The sequence below is a fragment of the Chrysochloris asiatica genome, unplaced genomic scaffold (assembly GCF_000296735.1).
Source record: "Chrysochloris asiatica unplaced genomic scaffold, ChrAsi1.0 scaffold00178, whole genome shotgun sequence".
In the NCBI taxonomy this organism is placed as follows: Eukaryota; Metazoa; Chordata; class Mammalia; order Afrosoricida; family Chrysochloridae; genus Chrysochloris; species Chrysochloris asiatica.
Genome location: NW_006408696.1, coordinates 5,979,304 through 5,998,680, shown reverse-complemented (window position 1 = coordinate 5,998,680; position 19,377 = coordinate 5,979,304). Strand labels below are relative to the sequence as shown.

Sequence of the window (19,377 nt, the reverse complement as noted above, 5' to 3'; positions counted from 1 at the left end):
CCCCAGTCTGGCAGTGCTTTCCAAACTGGGTTTGGCAGAGCTCTTGGGTTCTGAAGAGGTACCTTAGGGGACTCCCAGGGGGCTGAGCCTGGAGGGGACCCTCACACCTGCTGCTTTACCCACAGCATCTTGGGGTTCATCCATACCCCAGACAATTCAGCCGCTTAAAACAAAGGTGTGAAAATTACTCATCTGGGGGCTGGGCCCCTGGAGAGAGGGGAGGAAAAGAAACCTGTGGAACTTGGGGGGTGACCAGCTTGGCTCCTGGAGGGAGCGGTTCCTGCTCCCTGCAGCCATTCAGACCAACTCGTAGCCTGACTCTGCTTTGGCCTCCAAACCTGCCTTCTTGGTCATCCTAGGGCCAGGAGCACCCCGCCCACAAAAGCACCCCCCCTGGGGTGGGGCCCAGGATGCAGGCCTTGCTGACTCTCTGGCTGCTTTCCCCGTGGGACCCCGCCATGGCCCACTGCGCCCAGTGCTACCTGAGGCGACCATCGGGTTTGACAGCCCCCAGCTCTGACTTGGGGTCGGGGCTGAAGGAACTCCAGGCTGTCTGGCTGCAGGCCTGCATGACGGGGCAGGCGGTGGGGCCAGTGGTACAGATGTCCATGGCAGTCCACATGCTGCCCACCAGCGAGTCCAGCCAGCCTTCCAACACTGCCCCAGTGGAGGCCGCGTGCCGCCGTGCCTGTTCCACCTGTGCAGGGCTGAGGGGCAGGCTGAGCACGGGATTCAGGCTCTGGAAGCTCTGCTCCATGTAGGCACCGTTGGGGGGCCCGTTATGCAGCGTCAGGGCCTCCTCTGAAAGCCAAAGGGAAGGAACAAGGTCAGAAATGCAGCAGATACCTTCTCACCAAACTCATTTGATGGGAATGCTCTTTCAACAGATCCATTTTACAGGGGAAGAAACTGAGCCTGCGAGAACTTTCCTTCAACAGGATGGCGAGTCTGCTCTGTTCTGGGCTTGGCTCATTCATTTCTTTGTTCAACACATTCGCGGTGCACCATTGGTACCCCTGCTGCTCACTCCTTCCTGCAGCAGATATTGTTCAAGCACTTACTTTGTGCACATAGTTCCTGAACATTTACTCTCTGAAAGGCATTCGCTCATTGTGGTTGGAGACTGTTAGGCTGAGGTGCCCAACTCTTGGTGATCCCATGTGTTACAGAGTAGAACTCTCCATAGAGTTCTTCTTCATCGTCTTGTTGCTTGCCCCACTCAGACTGCAACTTATTTGTGGTTAAGTGCCGTTGAGTCAGTTCTGACCCATAGCGACCCTGTATAGGGTTTCTGATGATCAGCTGGTGAGCTTGAACCACTGACCTTGTGGTTTTGCAGTCTGGTGCATTAATCCACAGCACCGAGGTCAATTAAGTGTCAGGAATGAACCCTGGTGGTGCGTTGGGTAAGCGCTTGGCTGTTGACCCAAAGGTTTGAACCGGTTAGCTGCTCTGTGGGAGAAACTATGTGCTGACCTGTTTCTAGAGATTGCCAGCCTTGGAAACCCTTGGGGGTGGTTCTACCCTGTACTAGAAGAAGGCTATGGGTTGGAATCAACACCGGGGCAGCAGGTTTGGTGTTGGGACCCAGCAGGGGCTGGCAAACTATGGCCCTTAGCAACTCGCTGTACCTCACTTTCTTCAGCCACACAAAGGGCAGAGTACCCACTTCACGGCTTTCTGGAAGAGTATGAAATCTCGGAACGCAGGAAGCCATGTTCGCTTATATACTGTCCTGGTGTGGTGCTAAGGGTTAATGTGCTGGACTGCAAAATCAGTTTGAACTGCAAGGTTCATGGTTCAGGTTTACTAGCCGCTCCTCAAAAACCATATGCAAGGTCGTTATGGGTCAGAACCGTCTCAAAGGCACTTAACAGCAACAACAGTGGCTGCTTTCATGACACCACAGCACAAGTGTGGAGGTGTGACGGATACCAGACACAACCTGCAGAGCTGATGTATTTATGATCTGGCCTTTACAGGTTAGGGATGGGCTGCTTCTCCTGAATGGGGTGGCCTGAAAGGGGTGGGAGGAAGCGTCTCTAAGGGCTGATGAAAGTGAAGGAGCCACATGAAGACCCCAGTGGGGAGAACTCCAAGCAGAGGGAATTCACCAGGCAGCATGTGTCAGGACTTGAACCCAGGTCTGCTGACCTCTGAGCCTGGTGAGGCAGCCGTCCCTCAGCCACTGAGGGCTCACTGCAGGGGGCCCAGCTAATCAGTAGAAAAAGCCACTGGGACTCACAGTGACCCTGTGTAGGGTCTCCGAGGCTGTACATCTTTAGGGGAACAGACGGCCTTATCATCTTTCTCCCGAGGAGTGGTTGGTTGGTGGGTTTGAACAGCCAACCCTGTGGCTAACAGCCAAATGCTTAACCACTGTGCCACAGGGTTCCTTGAAGCAGCTAAGGTTCCTGGAAAGCATGAAGTTGAAGGAGTGGGGTACGGTGGGAGACGAGGCTAGCCCTCACAGCAGGGCCCCCCCTTGTTAAGCATTGACTGCATCAGCTCCTCTGCCAAGACTCTGCCCCACTGACCGAGGATATGGCTTCTGCCTTAAAGAGAAACTCCCCAGGCCTCAGTTTCCTCATCAATATAATGGGCAGAGTAGCTGCTTCACAGTGTTTGTTCACTGATCAGAAGCACCTAGCAGCGCCAATTTGGACTCACAGTGACCCTACAGGAAATCTGGAACTGCTCTATAGGGTTTCTGAGGCTGTAAGTCTTTAAGGGAGCAGACTGCCTCCTCTTCCTCCCTTGGAGTTTCTGGTGGGCTTGAACCACCAATCTTTCTGTTAGTAGCCCAACTACTAATCTACTGTGCCACCAGGGCTCCTTAGCACATACTAAGTTCTCAGAAAAGTTTAGCTAAGAGATTATATTTACTGCTACTATTATTCTATCTGGAGTCCTGGTGTGACGCTGTGGGTTAATGCGCCAGACTGCAAAGGTGTTTGAATCACAAGGTCAGTGGTTCAAGCTCACCAGTCACTCTTTGGAATTGGAAACCCTATACAGGGTCGCTATGGGTCGGAATCGACTCTATGATATTTAATGACAACATCAATTAATCTATAACACACACACACACAAAACACAATCCAGAGGGCTGTTTTTAGCATCTCTGCTTTAGCAATGAGGAAACGGAGGCAGCTAGAGTTAGAAGCAGGTGGGGCCCAAGCTAGGCTTGGTGACCCCCAAACCCGTGCTCATCAATCATTGCATCCACACTCAGGAAGCTGCTTTCTGAAGACTTGGTTTCCCATCTGTAAAATGGGATGTCCGTCCATGCATCAATTAAACACACTGAACTGGCCAGAGACACAGACAAAAAAACGTAAGTTCGTAGACTTTGTCGAAGGTAAAGTGAAGTAAGAGTGACTGGGACTACTTCCTAGGGCTGAAGACGGGAGCTTGGAGGTGGGGACAGGTGGGCAGAAGCAGAAGGGCTGGGCGCTATGGTTTGGAGGAAAGCACGTTGGGAGCATGAATTGTGTCCAGGTGTGGCGCTGCAGGACAATGCACTGAACCACACAGTCAGTGGTTAAAACCCACCAGCCTCTCCTCAGAAACCGTATACAGGGTCTCTATGAGTAATAACAGACTCGACATCACTTAACGGCAAAAACATAATTTAGCAAGTCCTAGTCCTGGTGTGGTGCTGTAGGATGAGACACTAGGTCAGTTTGAACTGCAAGGCTTCTTGGAAACCCTATACAGGCTTTCTGTAAGTCAGAACTGACTCGATGGCACTAAATAACAAACAACATAATTTAACTAGACAAAGAAGTCAGAAGCCCTGGAGGTACTGTAGGATAGCACAGGACTGCTAAACACAAGGATGGCAGTTCAGACCCACCAGCCACATACCTCAAGAGATAGATGAGCCTGTCTGCTTTGGAAAGATAAGCAGTCTTGGAAACCCTAGCTAGGGTTGCTGTGAGTCAGAACTGACTTGATGACAATGCGTTTGGTTTGGTTTTGGTATAATTTAGCAAAACTTCAGTTTTTTGAGGTAATCAGGAGCCACCGAGTTAATCGATCGGCTTTCCCTGGGCCAGCAGATGGACAGATGGCTCCAACCCCGTCTGTAGGAGGTCAGAACTGGCTCTCTTTGGGACAGGTCCTGATTTCTCTCCCACAGCCTCTCCCTACCCCCACCTTCAGGGATGGACAGTGAGGAGTCGGGAGACAGGTACTGCAGACAGACAAAAGGCATGGGATTCCGAGTAAAAAGGGAGCAGCTAACAAACATTTCAACACCGAAAACCAAATATTTTTGGTGGATGCAAAAAACCCTTATGAAAAATGAGGTTAATGTGGGAAATGTTATTACAGCGTCAGTGTGCGATGTTCGCCTCTATAATTAAATTTGCCTAAATTCCATCTCATCAGATTTCTTGAGATTACCAGGGACGCATCAATAGCAAATTACTCTTGATGAATCATTTTACAAATTGCATTGCTCCCACCTTAGTGTTCCTTGTCACTGGAACATCGTTAGCAAATACAATTACTGACGGAAAAAGGGTTGCTCTGAGTGGGAGACAGTGGCCCTTGGCTCCTTCAGGCTTGGGTGGAAGGGCTCTGATTTCCCCAAAAAACTCTAGAAGGAAAGTTGGAGAACTCAGGGTCTAGTGAATGGCCTGACTATTTCACGGGGGTGGGTGGGGAGGGTAGACTAAGGGCTATTACTTACCACCCACCCATCCACTGATCATCTATCTAAGGAGTCTAAAGCAACGCGGAAGCTGCAACTTAACAAACTTATCCGTATTTACACGGAGAGTCCCTAGATTGGTGTTCTGGACTCACTCACAGGTACCTTGTGAAGACAGCCAGGTGAACTGCTTCCAAAAGGTCATGTCCTTCCTGGTTGTTTAAATGAGTATATATTCCTGAGTGTTTTTGTGTACCTCCTCCCCCCAAAAGAGAAAATAGAAGCAAATATTGTTGAATGATGATGCACGGAGGAGATTGTTATCATTGCCATAAAATGATGACTGTAAAACCAATGTTCTACCATGTAAACTATCACAATAAACATTTTGAAAAGAAGGTCAGGTTCTTGAAAACCTTACTGTTGCTATTGTTAAGCGCCGCTGAGTCAGTTCCAACCCTGTGTAGGGTGTCTGAGGAGCAGCTGGTGAGCTTGAACCACTGACCTTGCAGTTCCCATGACTCTGCAGTCCAGCGCATTAACCCGCAGCGCCACACCAGGACTCCTGATCCTGAAAATACTGTGGAGCAGTTCTATTCTGCACACATTGGGTTGCCAAGAGCTGGGATCAACTTGATAGCGACTAACCACAGCAACCTCCACATCAGGCTTTGAAAATCCTTAGGGATACTGGTGGGGGTGGTTGTATGCCGTGGGGTTGGGTCCAACTCATAACGATCCTGTATAGGGTTTCCGAGGCTGTAAATCTTTATGGGAGAAAGCCTCATTTTCTCCCGCAGAATGGCTGGTAGTTTCAAACTGCTGAATGATTAGCAGTCCGATTCATAACTACCATGCTACCAGAGCTTCTTTAAGGGACACTAAGGGGAGTGAAGCCAAATGGGTGTGGAGGGGACTTGAAGATGCTAAGTGGGCAGTCTTATGCCCAACTTGATTCAGAGGACCTCTTTTTTTGTCCAGTGTGGAGACCAGAGTCCTGGTGTGGCACTGTGAGATAATGCACCAGATTGCAGTCAGTTTGAACCACAAGGTCAGCAGTTAAAGCTCACCAGCCACTCCTTGGAAACCCTATACAGGGTCGCTATGGGTAGGAGCTGACTCAGTGGGACTTAACAACAACAAGGGTATGTCAAGAGGGCAGTGGTGGCGCTTTGGATAAGCACTAGACTTTGAACCACGTGATCAGTGGTTGGAGCCCACCAGCTATTCCACGTGAAAAAAATGAGACTTTCTGCTTCTGCAAAGATTTACAGCTTCAGAAACCCAATACAGGTTTACTGTGAGTAAGAAACAACTCAATGGCACACAACAGAGTATGCAAATGGTCAACTTTCCTAGAAAATGCCAAACCATTTCCTAAACTTGTAGTCACAATTGACTCTTCCACTTGTTAAGTGCCGTTGAGTTGGTTCTGACTCATAGTGACTCTGTATTGGGTTTCTGAGTAGCTGGTGGATTTGAACCGCCAACCTTGCAGTCCAGTGCTTATCCCACAGCGTCACACCAGGACTCCTCACCAGCAATGTCTATCCATTATGCCCCAGCCTCTATAACTTAAGAAGTTCATGTTGTCAAGCGCTGCCCAGTCGGTTCCGACTCTTAGTAACCCTGTAGAGGGTTTCCGAGGCTATAAGTCTTTACAGGAGCAGAAATTCTCATCCTTCTCCCGTGGAGTAGCTGGGGGATTTGAACTGCTAACCATGAGGTTGGCAGCCCAATGTGTAGCGTAGTGGGCTAAGCGTTCGTTTGCCAACAACAAGGTTGGCAGTTCAAACCCATCAGAGGCTTTGCATGAGAAAGATGAGGCTGTCTCCTCCCGTAACTGTGATATTGGCTAACATTTCCTAATATGTGTGTGTGTGTGGTGTCTCCAATGAAACTTTTGTTTTTAAAATTTGCATTTCTCTCATTTTTATTAGGAGTCTTGGTGTGGTGCCGTAGGATAAACACTGGACCACAAGGGTGGTTTGAGCTACAAGGTCGGCAGTTCAAGCTTACCAACCACTCCTCAGAAACCCTAGAAAGGTTGTCATGAGTCAGAATCGACTTGATGGCACTTAACAACATTATTAGTAAGTCTGATTCATGTTCTCTCTTTCCTTCCCTTCCCCTTATTGGCTTATAGCAAGGTTCTGTAAACACTGTGTATAAAGAGACAGATAGCAAATATTTTTGGCTTTGTGGACTGTATGATCTCTGTGGTAGCTACTTCATACAAAAAGGGAGTCCTGGAAAATAAGGGGACTTCAAAAAGTTGATGGAAAAACGGAATTGAAAGGTAATGGGATTTTCTCATGAACTTTGTAAAGCCCCCTCATCTACAAACAAGTAAGATGTGATCGTGTTCCCACAAAACTTTATTTACACAGTCAGACAGTGGGCTGGGTCAGGACTGTGCTAATTTCCAATTTGTGGGATTCCTTGATACGTTCTGAACAGGAGTACTTGGCTTTATGTGTGCCCAGCAACTTTCACTGATATGTGGTTTGTCTTTTCAATGAGTGTAGGTTGTAATTTTATCAACAGATTTCCCTAATTTAAATGATTGTTATTTTTTTAAAACAGGCAAGATAATTTGCTTTCCTGTTTTCTCTGAAATATGACCAAAGTGTTTTAGAAGTTCAATGGGAGACTTCGGCCAGGTACCTAATCCACAGACAGAAGACATGACCTCTGTGTGTAGGTCATGTGTGTGGGATGGTTCTTTATAACAAACGAGCAGATGAAGGGATACTGAGAGCAGGCAGCATGCCCATGCCTGGTCTTGGAACATCTTTCCCACACTGACATTGGGAAGACTTACCTGCTTTTATGGGCTGCCTGTTGGAGAAAGTCAGAGGTGCAACGAGGAATTTGGTCTCTGCCACGGGCACCCAGTGGTGGAGAATTTTCACTGTCCAGACTCCAGGCCTCAGCGGTAAGTTCAAAGGGGGCTTGTAATGAGTGAATTCAGCTGTAGGCTCGATCAAGATGTCATAGGTGGCTGCGATGACGTTGACTGGGTCCACCCAGATGACGGTCACTGTCACGTTGGGCCCCTTGCCCCATTTCTGCATGCCCACCGGCTCGTCCATGGGCCCCAAGAGACCCCCAAAGTTGCGGAACAGCCGCTCCTTGGCATCCCAGTCTGTGCCAACCTGAAACAAGAAAGCAAGGTAAGAAAACCTTGGGAGCGAACCTGGGTGTGAGTCCCAGACAGATCTGTATTTCTTCTGTTTGGGCTTAAAAGATGAGGAAATGGAGGCTCCTTAGGTTGCTAGCCAAAGTCACATAGCTAGTAAGCAGAAGAGCTAGGATTTGGACCTAGTCTGGTAGGTCCAAAAGGCCTGGGGCCTTTTCGTGAGAAGCTCCTCAGTGGCATCAATGGTGAAGTGCCAGACTCTTATCAAAAAGGTTGGCAGTTCAATTCCACTCAGAGATATCTTGGAACAAAGTCCTGGTGATCCTTTGAAACCCTCTGGAGCACAGTTCTACTCTGACATACGTGGGGCTACCATGAGTTGGAGTCTATTCCATGTAAACTTGTGGTTTTTGGTTTTTATTTTTGATCCTTTCACTGAAACATTATTACATGTTGGTGTGCTAACCACAAGGTCGGCGGTTCTAACCCACTAGCAGCTCCTGGGGAGAAAGAGGAGGCTGCCTGCTCTTGTAAAGACAGGCATTCTCAGAAACCCTAAGGAGCAGTTTTACTTTGTCTTACAGGGTTCATACAAGTCGGAATGGAGTCCTGCTGTGGCACTGTAGGATAAGCTCTGGACTGCTAACCATTTGGTTCAAACCTACCAACTGCTCTCAGAGACTCTTCACAGAGTGGCTATGAACTAGAACTGACTCAGTGGCACAATAGCAACATGAGTTGGACTGGACTCAATGGCAGTGGGTTTGGTGGGCCTGGTCCACAGTTGGCTTTGACAAACACTTGCAGAGCTGAAATGTACACCATTATAAAGAAACACACAGCATCTTCCCATCTGAATACAGTATCTTCATTCTGGCTGCTGGCCCTCAGGCATTCTGATCATGAATAAACTGCAGGTTTGAGAAATGAATAAGGTGAACTCCTCAGCACTACGTATCACTGCAAGCCCAGTACAAATGGCTTTCTGAGGAAACACAGGCCTAGTTCCCCAGGACCCTTCTAATCTGGGACCTCATGGCTCTGATCCACGGGGAATCCCCTTGACTTCCTCTCCTTCCCTGTAAACCTCTGTGATTCATTCTTCACACGGTAACCAGAAAGACTTTATAAAATATCCCCTTGGCTCTTAAACACTCGATGGTTTCCTGGTGTATTTGGCATCTGAGCCTTCTTAGTGCAGTTAGAAGGCCCCACCTGAGCTGGCCTCTGCCTCCCTCTACAACCATCTCTTGCTCACAACTTGGGAGCCATGCTTCAAACAGACCAGGCTTGTTTCCACTTCAGGATTTTTACATCATCTGGACTCCTGGCGTGGTGATATAGAATTAGCACTGGACTGCAAACCACGAGGTCAGCAGTTCAAACCCACCAGCTGCTCCTTGGAAACGCCATACAGGGTCACTATAAGTCAGAATCTACTCCACGGCACTTCACAACAACAAAAACAAAGTTCTGCCTGGAATATTCTTTTCTCACACTTTTGCATAGTAAGCCCCTTAAGTTGGAGGTCTCCCCACAAGCCTTCCCTAACTACCCCCGCTCCCCAAATCTGAAATGATCCTTCAGTTATACTCTGTCACACCTGGCTGGCTTTATGTTTTTTGCACCAGGACCAGTTAGTACTTCCTGAGAGCTGCCTGGTGATGGATTTGGCCTGCTGTGCCCACTGCCCTCTCTCGGGGCCTTGGACAGTATACAGTCAGTGTCCACTCAACAGCTGTTGGATGGATGAGCGAATTGCCTTATAAAAAATGAATTAACTATGTCGATTCCTGATCCTGAGCTCTGTTGCCCTTTTAAATCAAATTAAATTAGAGGTCTTCTGCTCCCCCAGGGGAGCTACAGCATGTGGGATGTTGAAGGAAGATCATGGGTACAGATAAAGCATGTCCTGCCCTCTCTGATCTTCCCAAAGGCAGCAGCTCTAACATGTGCATGCACCGGCACAGCCAAGGTGTGGGTACATAAATCTCTACACCCTGAGATGATCTCATCTATGCCGTGCAAATAGGAATTGAGCTACGTTCTCCTTGCTCTTGCTGTGAGTAACCATGTCCATTCTTTACCCAGAACGCAGTGCGACATGGCTAATATTTACCCAGAGCTCACCGTGTGCTAGGTGCAATACTAAACGCTCGATGCATTCCCAGTTCCCTGAGGGGAGGCCTTGTCATCATCCTCACTGTACAGACAAGGAAACTGAGGCTCAGAGCCACTGCAGAACTTGCCCCAGAGGCCCCAGTCAGTAAGGCGCCAGAGCTAGGAACCAGGAAATCTGACCCCAGAGGCTGCGTTCTTATACTGGTATATTGCCTCCCAGTTAGGCATTCACTGAATCACTCACACACTCACCCAACCTGTAAGTACTGAGTACATACACTCTTTGTGAGAGGCAGTAGACACGCACACTTTTGCTTCAAGTTCCAGTCAGACCAGCACCTAAAGATCAGGGTGCAGGAGCTACCCTGAGGGTGGCAGATTAGTTTTTGTTCTATCATGTCTGCAGGGGCATTCTGGGCAGAGAGAACAGTATGTGCAAATGTCCGGAGGCACCAGGAAGTAGCTTGGCCTACTCAAAGGACACTAGGCTTATGAAACCTTGGCATTTCTTGTCACTCGCAGGCCAGCTTTCTGTGAACTCCTGGGGCTGAGACCAGTGTCTGGCACAGAGTAGGAATTAAAATATTACTTATTGAAGGAATCAACCAACGAATGAGTAGGATTTAAGGTGGGCCTCCAGGCTTCGAAGAGTTTTCGAAATATGTCTGATTATATTTCTCTATTGATAACCCCTTGCAGATCCTCACGGTTCTCTGAGGCTTCTCTTTGGTCATCTCTGTCCCTCTGGTCTGAGCCACAAGGACTCACTCAACCACTTTGTTCATGCCTAGGCCCCACCTCTGGTCAACTCTTCCTGAATTTCCAGGGTGCCTTCCCTGGTGCCCAGTGCCTGGCCATGGTTGGGTTAGAGGCACTGCTGGCATACTCCTCATCACAACTTTCTCCCACAGCACTGCCGTTTCTCAGTTACATGACTGTCTCTCCAGCTACAAACTGTCCATGAGGTGAGGGACTGCATTTGGCTTGTTCACCAATGCTTCTTGAGCACAGAAAACAATGCAGGGCACTCTATATACCTCGTTAAGGGCTGACTTGGGGCTGAGGACATGGGTCCCCCATGTACCCTCGCCGTCTCCATGCACTGGCTTCCCAAGAGATACGAACTTGTTGTATCTCTTGTTGGGTGACTGATCACAGGCCACTCTAGGACCATACTCCAGGAAGGGATTTTTACCAGGGGGAGGGGGCACTATAGAGCATAATGCTTGGATTCCCTAAGAAACAGGATGAAGAATTCTCCTAAGGCTACTTTCTAAAACCAAGATGGCCCCAGCAGAGAAACTGGGGAGCAGCTGACTGTGAGAAGGCTGGATCTTATTGTTAAACCCAGGAGAGCAAGAAGAGAGTCCGCTGCCTTATCAAAGCTTTAAGGGAGGTGGTATCGGCTGAGACTGAACGCCTGCTGCTGCCACATCCTCTGTGACCTCCAAGAGCTTCCCAGTGGGCCTCAGGGGGAAGTCTATAGCCACTTACTGGTAAATGACCAATTACCCACTTAACATGCTGTTTCCCAACTGAAAACCCACCAAAGGCTTCCCACTGCCCTTAAAACACAACTCCCACTGCTTTCTGGGACCTGACAGTCCTCTAGCACTGGACTCCTGCCCTCCTCTTCCTCTTGCTCATGTGACCCTGCTGCCCCAGTTCCTTCCTGGATCCTCAGGGCCTTTGCACGTGCTCTTCTCTTTGCCCAGAATGCTCTTCTACCAGATCTCCCCATGGATAACTCTCGTAAAGTTTTCATATTGAAGGTTAGCATCTCCGCAGAAAAATCATTCGATCATAAATAGTCCCCCCCATGCAAAAAGCAAAACCGCAACCAACTGATGTCAAGTTGATTCTGACTTTTAGCGACCTTATAGGATAGAATAGAAACTTCCCACTGAGTTTCCATGCTTTTAATCTTTATGGGAGCAAACAGTCTCATCTTTCTCCCACAGAGTGGCAGGTGGATTTGAACTGCTAACCTTTCAGTTAGCAGCTGAGCTCTTAACCAACCTCGGCACCATCAGAGCTCCTCAGTTCCCATGGAAGGGGGAAGAGGGGAACACTGAGTTTTGGTTCACAGTGGTGGACTATCTCATTAATTGAGAGTAGGCTTTTGCACCCAGTGAATGTAACTGCTGTTAGTAAGTAGTACACCCATAAAAGGTGAATTGGCAAAAGTTTTGTGATTTATTTACAATAGCCAAACAAAGTTGCTGAAATTGCTTGTATACAAATAAACAGCTCATGGGATTTGGCTACTTGGTTTGACGGTTTAGGGTCATGGGTTTATGAGACGTCCCAGTTGATTGGCCTAATAACGTGCTTAGTGTTTCTGTTTTCGAGGCTCTCCCTTCTCCTCCACCTCCAAATACAAGTGTCAGATTGTGGAGCAGGACCAGCCAGGGAACTTTGAAATCAGTGGCCTCTTACCTCAGAAAACTGAAGCCTCCCAAAGTCGCTGGGTGGGCTGGCAATCTTGAAGACTTTCTTGGGCATCACCCACGTCTCCAGGGTCTCGAGCTTGCTCACGGCTAGATTGGTAGCATGATGCTTGATCAGAAAGCCCTGGAAGCGGTCAGCCAGGAAGTAGAGGTGGACAGACACTGGATGGCCCATTGGGTAATACCTGAAACACAAGCACAGTCTCACACGAGCTCAAGGGTAAGGGCCTGACAGTGTGTGGGTTTGCAGTAGGGCTTCCCTTCCACCAGGTCAGTGCTGTTCCCAGTCATGGCTCTTTTGATGCCATGCCTTCAACAGCACTCTCCACAGGCCTTGGCGTCAGTCTGATAACCGCTCCTTATGATTATAATGATAATCATAATAACCATTTTTTTTAAATCCTCACTTTATAACAAGCGTCACTTTCTTCTTTACATATAATTTAATTCTGCTGTTGAGAGTATACGCAGCAGAACATACAGCAATCAGATCAACAATGTCTATGTGTACATTTCAGTGATATTGACATTCCTCAAATTGTACTGTCAACCTCACCCGCCTTTTCCAAATCATTCTCCCACCATTCTATAAACTCACGGGTCCCCAAGTTTCACATTTGATCTTTTCAGTTGCTATTATCAATTTTGCTCAATGCTCAAGGCATTGTTTTACTAGCTAGTTAAGCAATTGTTTGGTCTTAAAAAGATTTCAGGAAATACTTTTGATTTAAGCTTTATACTACAAAGATTATTTTAAGGCAATAGTTTTGGGGGTTCACCTAGCATCTATGGCTCCAGAAAGTCTGGATCACATGGTAAATGGATTTTCTGTTCTGTATTTACTCGCTTTTAATAGAATTCTTCTAGACTCTTTTATCAAAATGCTTAGCAGTGGTAATTAGACAGCATCCAGTTCTTCTGGTCTCACTGCAAAGGAGGCAGTTGTTGATGGAGACAATTAACCACAGATTCCATATCTTTCTATACCAGAGTCTCCTTCCACTGTTGCTCCAGTAATCTTAATAATGATTAGTGATGCTACTGCTGATAATAAATGGTAACCATTTTGAGGGCAAGAGAGTACAATTGTTAAGTGCCTTTGAATCAGTACTGGCTCATAACCACCCTGTACAGAGTTTCGAAGGAGCAGTTGGTGCGTTTGAACCACTGACCTTGTGGCTAGGAGTCCAGTGCTTATCCTGCAGCGTCACACCAGGACTCCAAGAAAGTACAATGAAGAACACCAGCTGACAACTTATTAAGTCCCCTAGGTGTTGAGCACTGAGGAGCGACTGTGGTAAGCAGACGCTGTCATGGTACCTATTGCCTGTCAGTCCTCTTTTTTATGCATACCTGTGTTGTTGTTGTTGTTGTTGTTAAGTGCTGTCGTGTTGCTTCCAACTCACAGCGACCCTGAGTAGGGTTTCCAAGGAGCAGATGGTGAACTTTAACCACTGATTCTGTGGTTCATACCGACTGTGTAATTGGGTGGCATAAATATTACAACCCCATTGCCGTGGAGTTGGTACCTACTCATGGTAACCCAGTGGGACACAGCAAAATGCCCCTTAGGGTTTCCAAAGCCATCATCCTTACAGTAGCAGATGGCCACATCTTTCTCCCACAGAGCAGCTGGGTGAGTTAGAACCTCTAGCCTTTTAGTTCGTAAGGGAGCAGTTAACCACTGCATCACCATGATATACTTGGGATCATATATCCTGTTCCTGCTAATAAGCTCTCTTAAGAGTCACCACATATCTTTGAAAAGCCTATGAAACGTGATTTTTTTTTGGATAAAAGTGGATGCATATTGGGCCACCATAGTTCATAGAGCAACCTCTCTGTCAGTGGATGCTCACCTGGTTTCTGATTGTGGGTTATTACCCTGCTGTGGCACTGCAGGATAAGCACTGGACCGCAAGATCGGTTTGAACCACTAGGTCGGTGGTTCAAACTCACCAGCCACTCCTTGGAAACCCTATACAGGAACCGACTCGACGGTACTTAACAACAATCAGCAAATTTGCACTGTTGTGGTAGTGGTGGTGGCTGGGTGCCCTGGAATTGGTTCTGACCCATATCAACCCATGCACAACATAACAAAACACAGTCCAGTCCTGTGCCAACCTCACAACCATTACTAATGTGTCAATCCATCTCACTGGGAGTCTTCCTCTTTCTAGCTGACCCTCTTCCACACATGATGTCTTTTTTTAGAACCAACAATGGATTTTGGTGCCTCTCTCTCTTTTTCTAATCTCTGAGGGGCTCTTTTTGTTGGCTTCCTGACTTTATCCAAAAGAACATACTGATTTCCAGACTCTGTTCTGACCATAAATGCTAAGAATTATCTTTAAAAGTGAACATTCATGGAGCAGGCAAAAGGAACTAAGTGAATAGAAAGGAAAGTCTATTTTTAAATGCGCTGTTAAGAAATGTACCTCTTCAGCCTGAAAAGGCTTGTTGGTAGAAGGGACAAGGAGCTAAAGAGAGGTGCCCAAAGGAGAGGAGCAGCCGTGGGGAAGCCCCACTCTACATCCCTTCATTTGATCTGAACAGATCAAAGGCTGCCACCTTGGCAATGTATAAATTGTATGGCATTTAGAAGATACTGGTGTCTCCTTAATATAGCATTCCACAAACCACTGTCCCAACTCAGCTAAATGCAGCCTTCCCTCAGGTCCCGAGCTAGAGTCTAAGTCTGTATGTCCAATTATAATGGTTACGGAGCCCTCCTTCCTGTGCTTCCACATCCCTTGAAGTCTCTGCTTTGTTGGTGGGAAGCCTCAGGGCCTTTGAGAAAGAGTAAGCACTGTCTTCAGATTGCTCACTGGGCTTTCATGGCGCCTGCAGAACCACTTTGGGTCTGAGATTCTGGAGCGGAAAGCCATGCCCTGAATTGATGTGCTATATAACAGGACCTTCTGCAATGGAGATGGTCTGTGTCTGCCCTGACCAAGATGGCGGCCACTGGAGCCCCTGGAGGCTAAAAATGGTTACTGTGCTTGGCTGCTGATTAAAAGGTTAGAGGTTCCCGTGCATCCAGGAAGAAAGAAGGGAGATTTTGTGTCCACAGTTGTTGCTGTTGTTAAGCACCGAGTCAGTTTCGATTCATAGCCACCTTTACAGGTTTCCTAAGGCTGTAAATGTTTACAGGAGTAGAAAGTCTCATCTTTCTCCTGAGGTGTGACTCAGATGGCCAGTTCTGTGGTTAACAGTCCAGTGCTTATCCAACGGCATCCACTGAGGCATCTCAAAAGAAAAGTCTGGAAATGTACTTCAGAAAAATCAGCCCATGAAAACCCTGAAGAACATCGTTTCTACTGAGATACATGGAGTCACCATGAGGACACAACTCGATGGTAATTGGTGTGATGGTGGTGGTGGCCACATGGGCTAGTGAGAGCTTCAAATGTGAGTAGGGAATGGAATGTTCAATTTGACTGAATTTGGTTAATTTAAATAGTTACTTGTGGCTGGTGGCTCCCGTGTTGGGAGGACAGGGGAGTTATGGGGATAACTGTGGTTGTCTGCAGTGCATAGGACCCAAGCCTTGGTATTTTCAGTCTCCTCACATGCATTGACAATGCGGATAATGACTGGAAACGGGATATCATGCTTAGTGAAGGATTGTTGTTGTTGTTGTTAAGTGCCATCGAGTCGTTTCCGACCCATAGCGACCCTGTACAGGGTTTCCGAGGGTGTAAATCCTTACGGGAGTAGAAAGCCTCATCTTTCTCCCACGGAGCGGCTGGTAGTTTCGAACCGCTGACCTTAAGGTTCGCAGCCCGATTCGTAACCACTACGCTACCAGAGCTCCTTGAAGGATAGGATAGGACCCATGAAAATGAGGCAAGTTCTTAATGAGATGGCTTGGCAGCAAAGCCACACAATGGGCTCAAACGTACTAAAAGTGTTCCTGAAGACGGCACAGATGGAACAACATTCTCTTTTGTGTCTCGGAACGGAACACAATACATAAGGCTGCCTGAGTTGAAGCCTAGCTAACGATGATGACAAGGTACCACCCCTGTCCTGAAAATTCACTGAGCACAAGGCAGCAGGTTACAGTGGATAACGAATATATGTGACTCAGAAGGCAGCTTTGTGGATGACTCCTTTAAACTCACGACACCTTAGAAGTGAGGATCAGTATTTTAAAATGTGGTATTATTTTCATTTTACCAGCGAGGACACTGAGGCTTTAAGAGGCTAACAGCTACAAGGAGAACCAGAGCTCAAAATGAAGATCTGAGGTTCCTAACTCACACTTACTGTAAGTGCCTTTGAGTCAGTTCCCACCAATAGTGACCCTGTCTAGGGTTTCCAAGGAGCAACTGGTGAGCCTGAACCGCTGACCTTGTGGTTCAAACCAACTTTGCAGTCCAGTGCATTAACTCACAGACCACACCAGGACTCCAAACATACGTTCCTGTCCTTGGGTGGGCTTGAACCATATACCTTTTGGCATGCTAATCGAATGCGCTACACAAACTAGTCTCCCTCAAAACCAAAGCAGAAGCTGTAGGGAGAGAGAAAAAGCTGAAGACATGTTCCAACCAAGGTACTGGGCAGAAATCTGCCTGAGTTTTCAGAGATTCAGGGAGTCTTCAAACAGCTCCTTCCTTCCTTCTTCTCCCTTGAAAAGAAGGAAGATGAGGGCATGGAGGGACAGGGTTGGGAGACACGGGTATTCAGTAATGCAAACTAAACAAACAAGGATTTGCTTTGTTGTTGAAAGAGACCGGGAGTGATTAGAGGCGTTTTCTGGGAATCTATGCTAAGGAAATAATCAGAAAAGAGAAGGGGGGAAGATTTCTGCAGAAAGATAATCATCAGAGCATTATTTAGAATAGCAAATTACTGACAACAGTGAAGGACTAGATTAAGCAAACTCTGGAATTTCTACTCAATGGAAGACTAGCGGCAAGGCAAAGTGGGATCATTATCAAACAGAAAGTGCAGAGGATCCCAGGAAAGGAGGCTAAAAGTATAATGCTGAGTGTAACAACAGGCTACCAAATTCTTATTGCAATTATGTAAATAGCCGAAATGCAGATTGCTAGAAAAGGGAAGAGAAGCTCCCAGAATACAAAGGGTTGGTTGGTTGAGAGAAAGGGAGGGGTGGGGGAAAGATTCTGACAGTATTTTCCTACCTTCCCTCCTACCTTCTCTCCACCCTGTCTAGAACGCTCTTTTCCAAAATGTTAACTGGTACCACCAGTTCTTGGTGACATGACTATTTTAGACAACAGTTTCAGACTTTAAGGATTCCTAAAAATTCATATTTTTAAAGTTGAGAATGGTGTGGCTACATTTTAACAAGGAGTCTTACTTCTTTTTTAGACGACATATTGAAATATTTATGGTTGAAATAACATGATGTCTGAAAATGTAGCGAGAACAAACTGATCTGGGAGGATGGGAGAAGTGGGCCAAGTAAAGATGAAAGACGCTTGGCCTGGAGTTGGCCATTGCTGGAGTTGGCTGATGCGAACTTGGAGTTATGTTATTTTATTTTGTGTATTTTTGACATTTTAGACCAAATGAAAATGAAAAAAAAAAAAAAGCATTTTGTATTTTCACAGTTACCTTCTATTTAAGACAAACAAAGAACAGTGACATTAAGTTTCCCTCTAAATAGGAAAGTAAGTCAAAAAGTACTGCTGCTAGGGTGCCAGTTCATACAGACACGGGTTCATTCCAAACAAAAGGTGTTTAAACACATCTCTGTATCCAGTGGAAGGCTGCAAGCAAGTTCTCTCAGTGACACACTTGTTTTAGTCTTGCTGGGTGTCTTCCTAAAAGATCCAATCAAAACATTGGTTTCTGAGGGGATCTACTGGGTCAGTTGATTCAAGTCAGAGAGAGCAATAGTGACATTTTTAGGATCCCAAAGGATTTTCATGAAAGACATGGGGTGATCATGGGGGCTTATTATGATGAAGTGTTAAGAAAATTCAAAATTGCATTGGTGAGAAAAAGGCCTGGGAAGTTGAGCTAAGCAGTTTTTTCCCATCACAACAATGCACCTGCACATTCTTTTTGGATAACGAGGGCCACCCTACAAGAATGTCATAAGGAAACCTTATCCTGTCCATCCTCCAGCCCTGATCTTGCCCCTTCAGACTTCTTTCTGTTCCCCAAACTCAAAGAGTATTGGAAAGAAATCCAATTTGAGTCCCTTAAGGATGCCAAAACTGCCATTTTGATGTGGTATAAATCGAAGAGCACAAATTTCTTTGGGGGAGGGTTAGAGATACGGGAACCCTGTCCTTTGAAGTGTGTAGACCTAGATGAACGGGATGTGCAAAAACAAGAGCGTCACAGGTCGATATCTTTGTATAATAGAGACTTCTGTGATTTTGCAGCAATCCTTTCTGAGTTTCCGTCACATGTATTTAGCAGTAAGTAGGAATCAAATGAAAGAAGCAAGTAATTATTGGATCGGTACTGTGAGAACGCTAAGTGGGGCAACAGCTTAGACCACAAAACTGTGACTGGTGGAAGAATTACACAGATGTGATTTAGACAAAAGAATAAAGAGAAGAATATGAAGTGAAATTGCTTCCTGGTGTGGCGCTGTGGGTTAATGTGCCAGACTGTAAAGCCGTTTGAACTGTAAGGTTGGTGGTTCAAGCTCACCAGTTGCTCCTCGGAAACCCTATACAGGGTCACTATGGGTCGGAACTGACTCAACAATATTTAACAACAATAACAACAACAAAAAGGTAGACAAGGAGTCCTATTACTGTAGTGGATTGTGAGCTGGGCTGCTAACCACAAGATCAGTGGTTCAAATCTACCAGTTACTCTGTGAGAGAAAGATGAGACTTTCTGCTCCTGTAAAGATCTGCAGCCTCAGGAACTTTATACAGGATTGTTATGAGTCGGAACTGACTTGGTGGCACACAACCACCACCATCAAAAAGACAGACCACCGTCAGTATGTTGTCTGTACTGGCTTACATGTATCTGTGATGCTAGACATTTTAACACCAGTA

At 46.7% G+C, this 19,377-nt stretch overlaps 1 protein-coding gene across 1 annotated transcript in view; it reads right to left on the bottom strand.

Moving 5' to 3' along the window:
• Positions 1-478: 478 nt before the first annotated feature.
• The window catches only part of LOC102817568 (xylosyltransferase 1-like), a 159,113-nt gene continuing 140,214 nt past the window's right edge, over positions 479-19,377 (bottom strand). Inside the window, exons 9-11 of the mRNA XM_006872000.1 lie at positions 12,363-12,558; positions 7,485-7,818; positions 479-801 (exon numbers count right to left, since the gene is read on the bottom strand). Coding sequence (XP_006872062.1) covers positions 479-801; positions 7,485-7,818; positions 12,363-12,558 — 853 coding nt within the window. The remainder of the gene's footprint in view (positions 802-7,484; positions 7,819-12,362; positions 12,559-19,377) is intronic.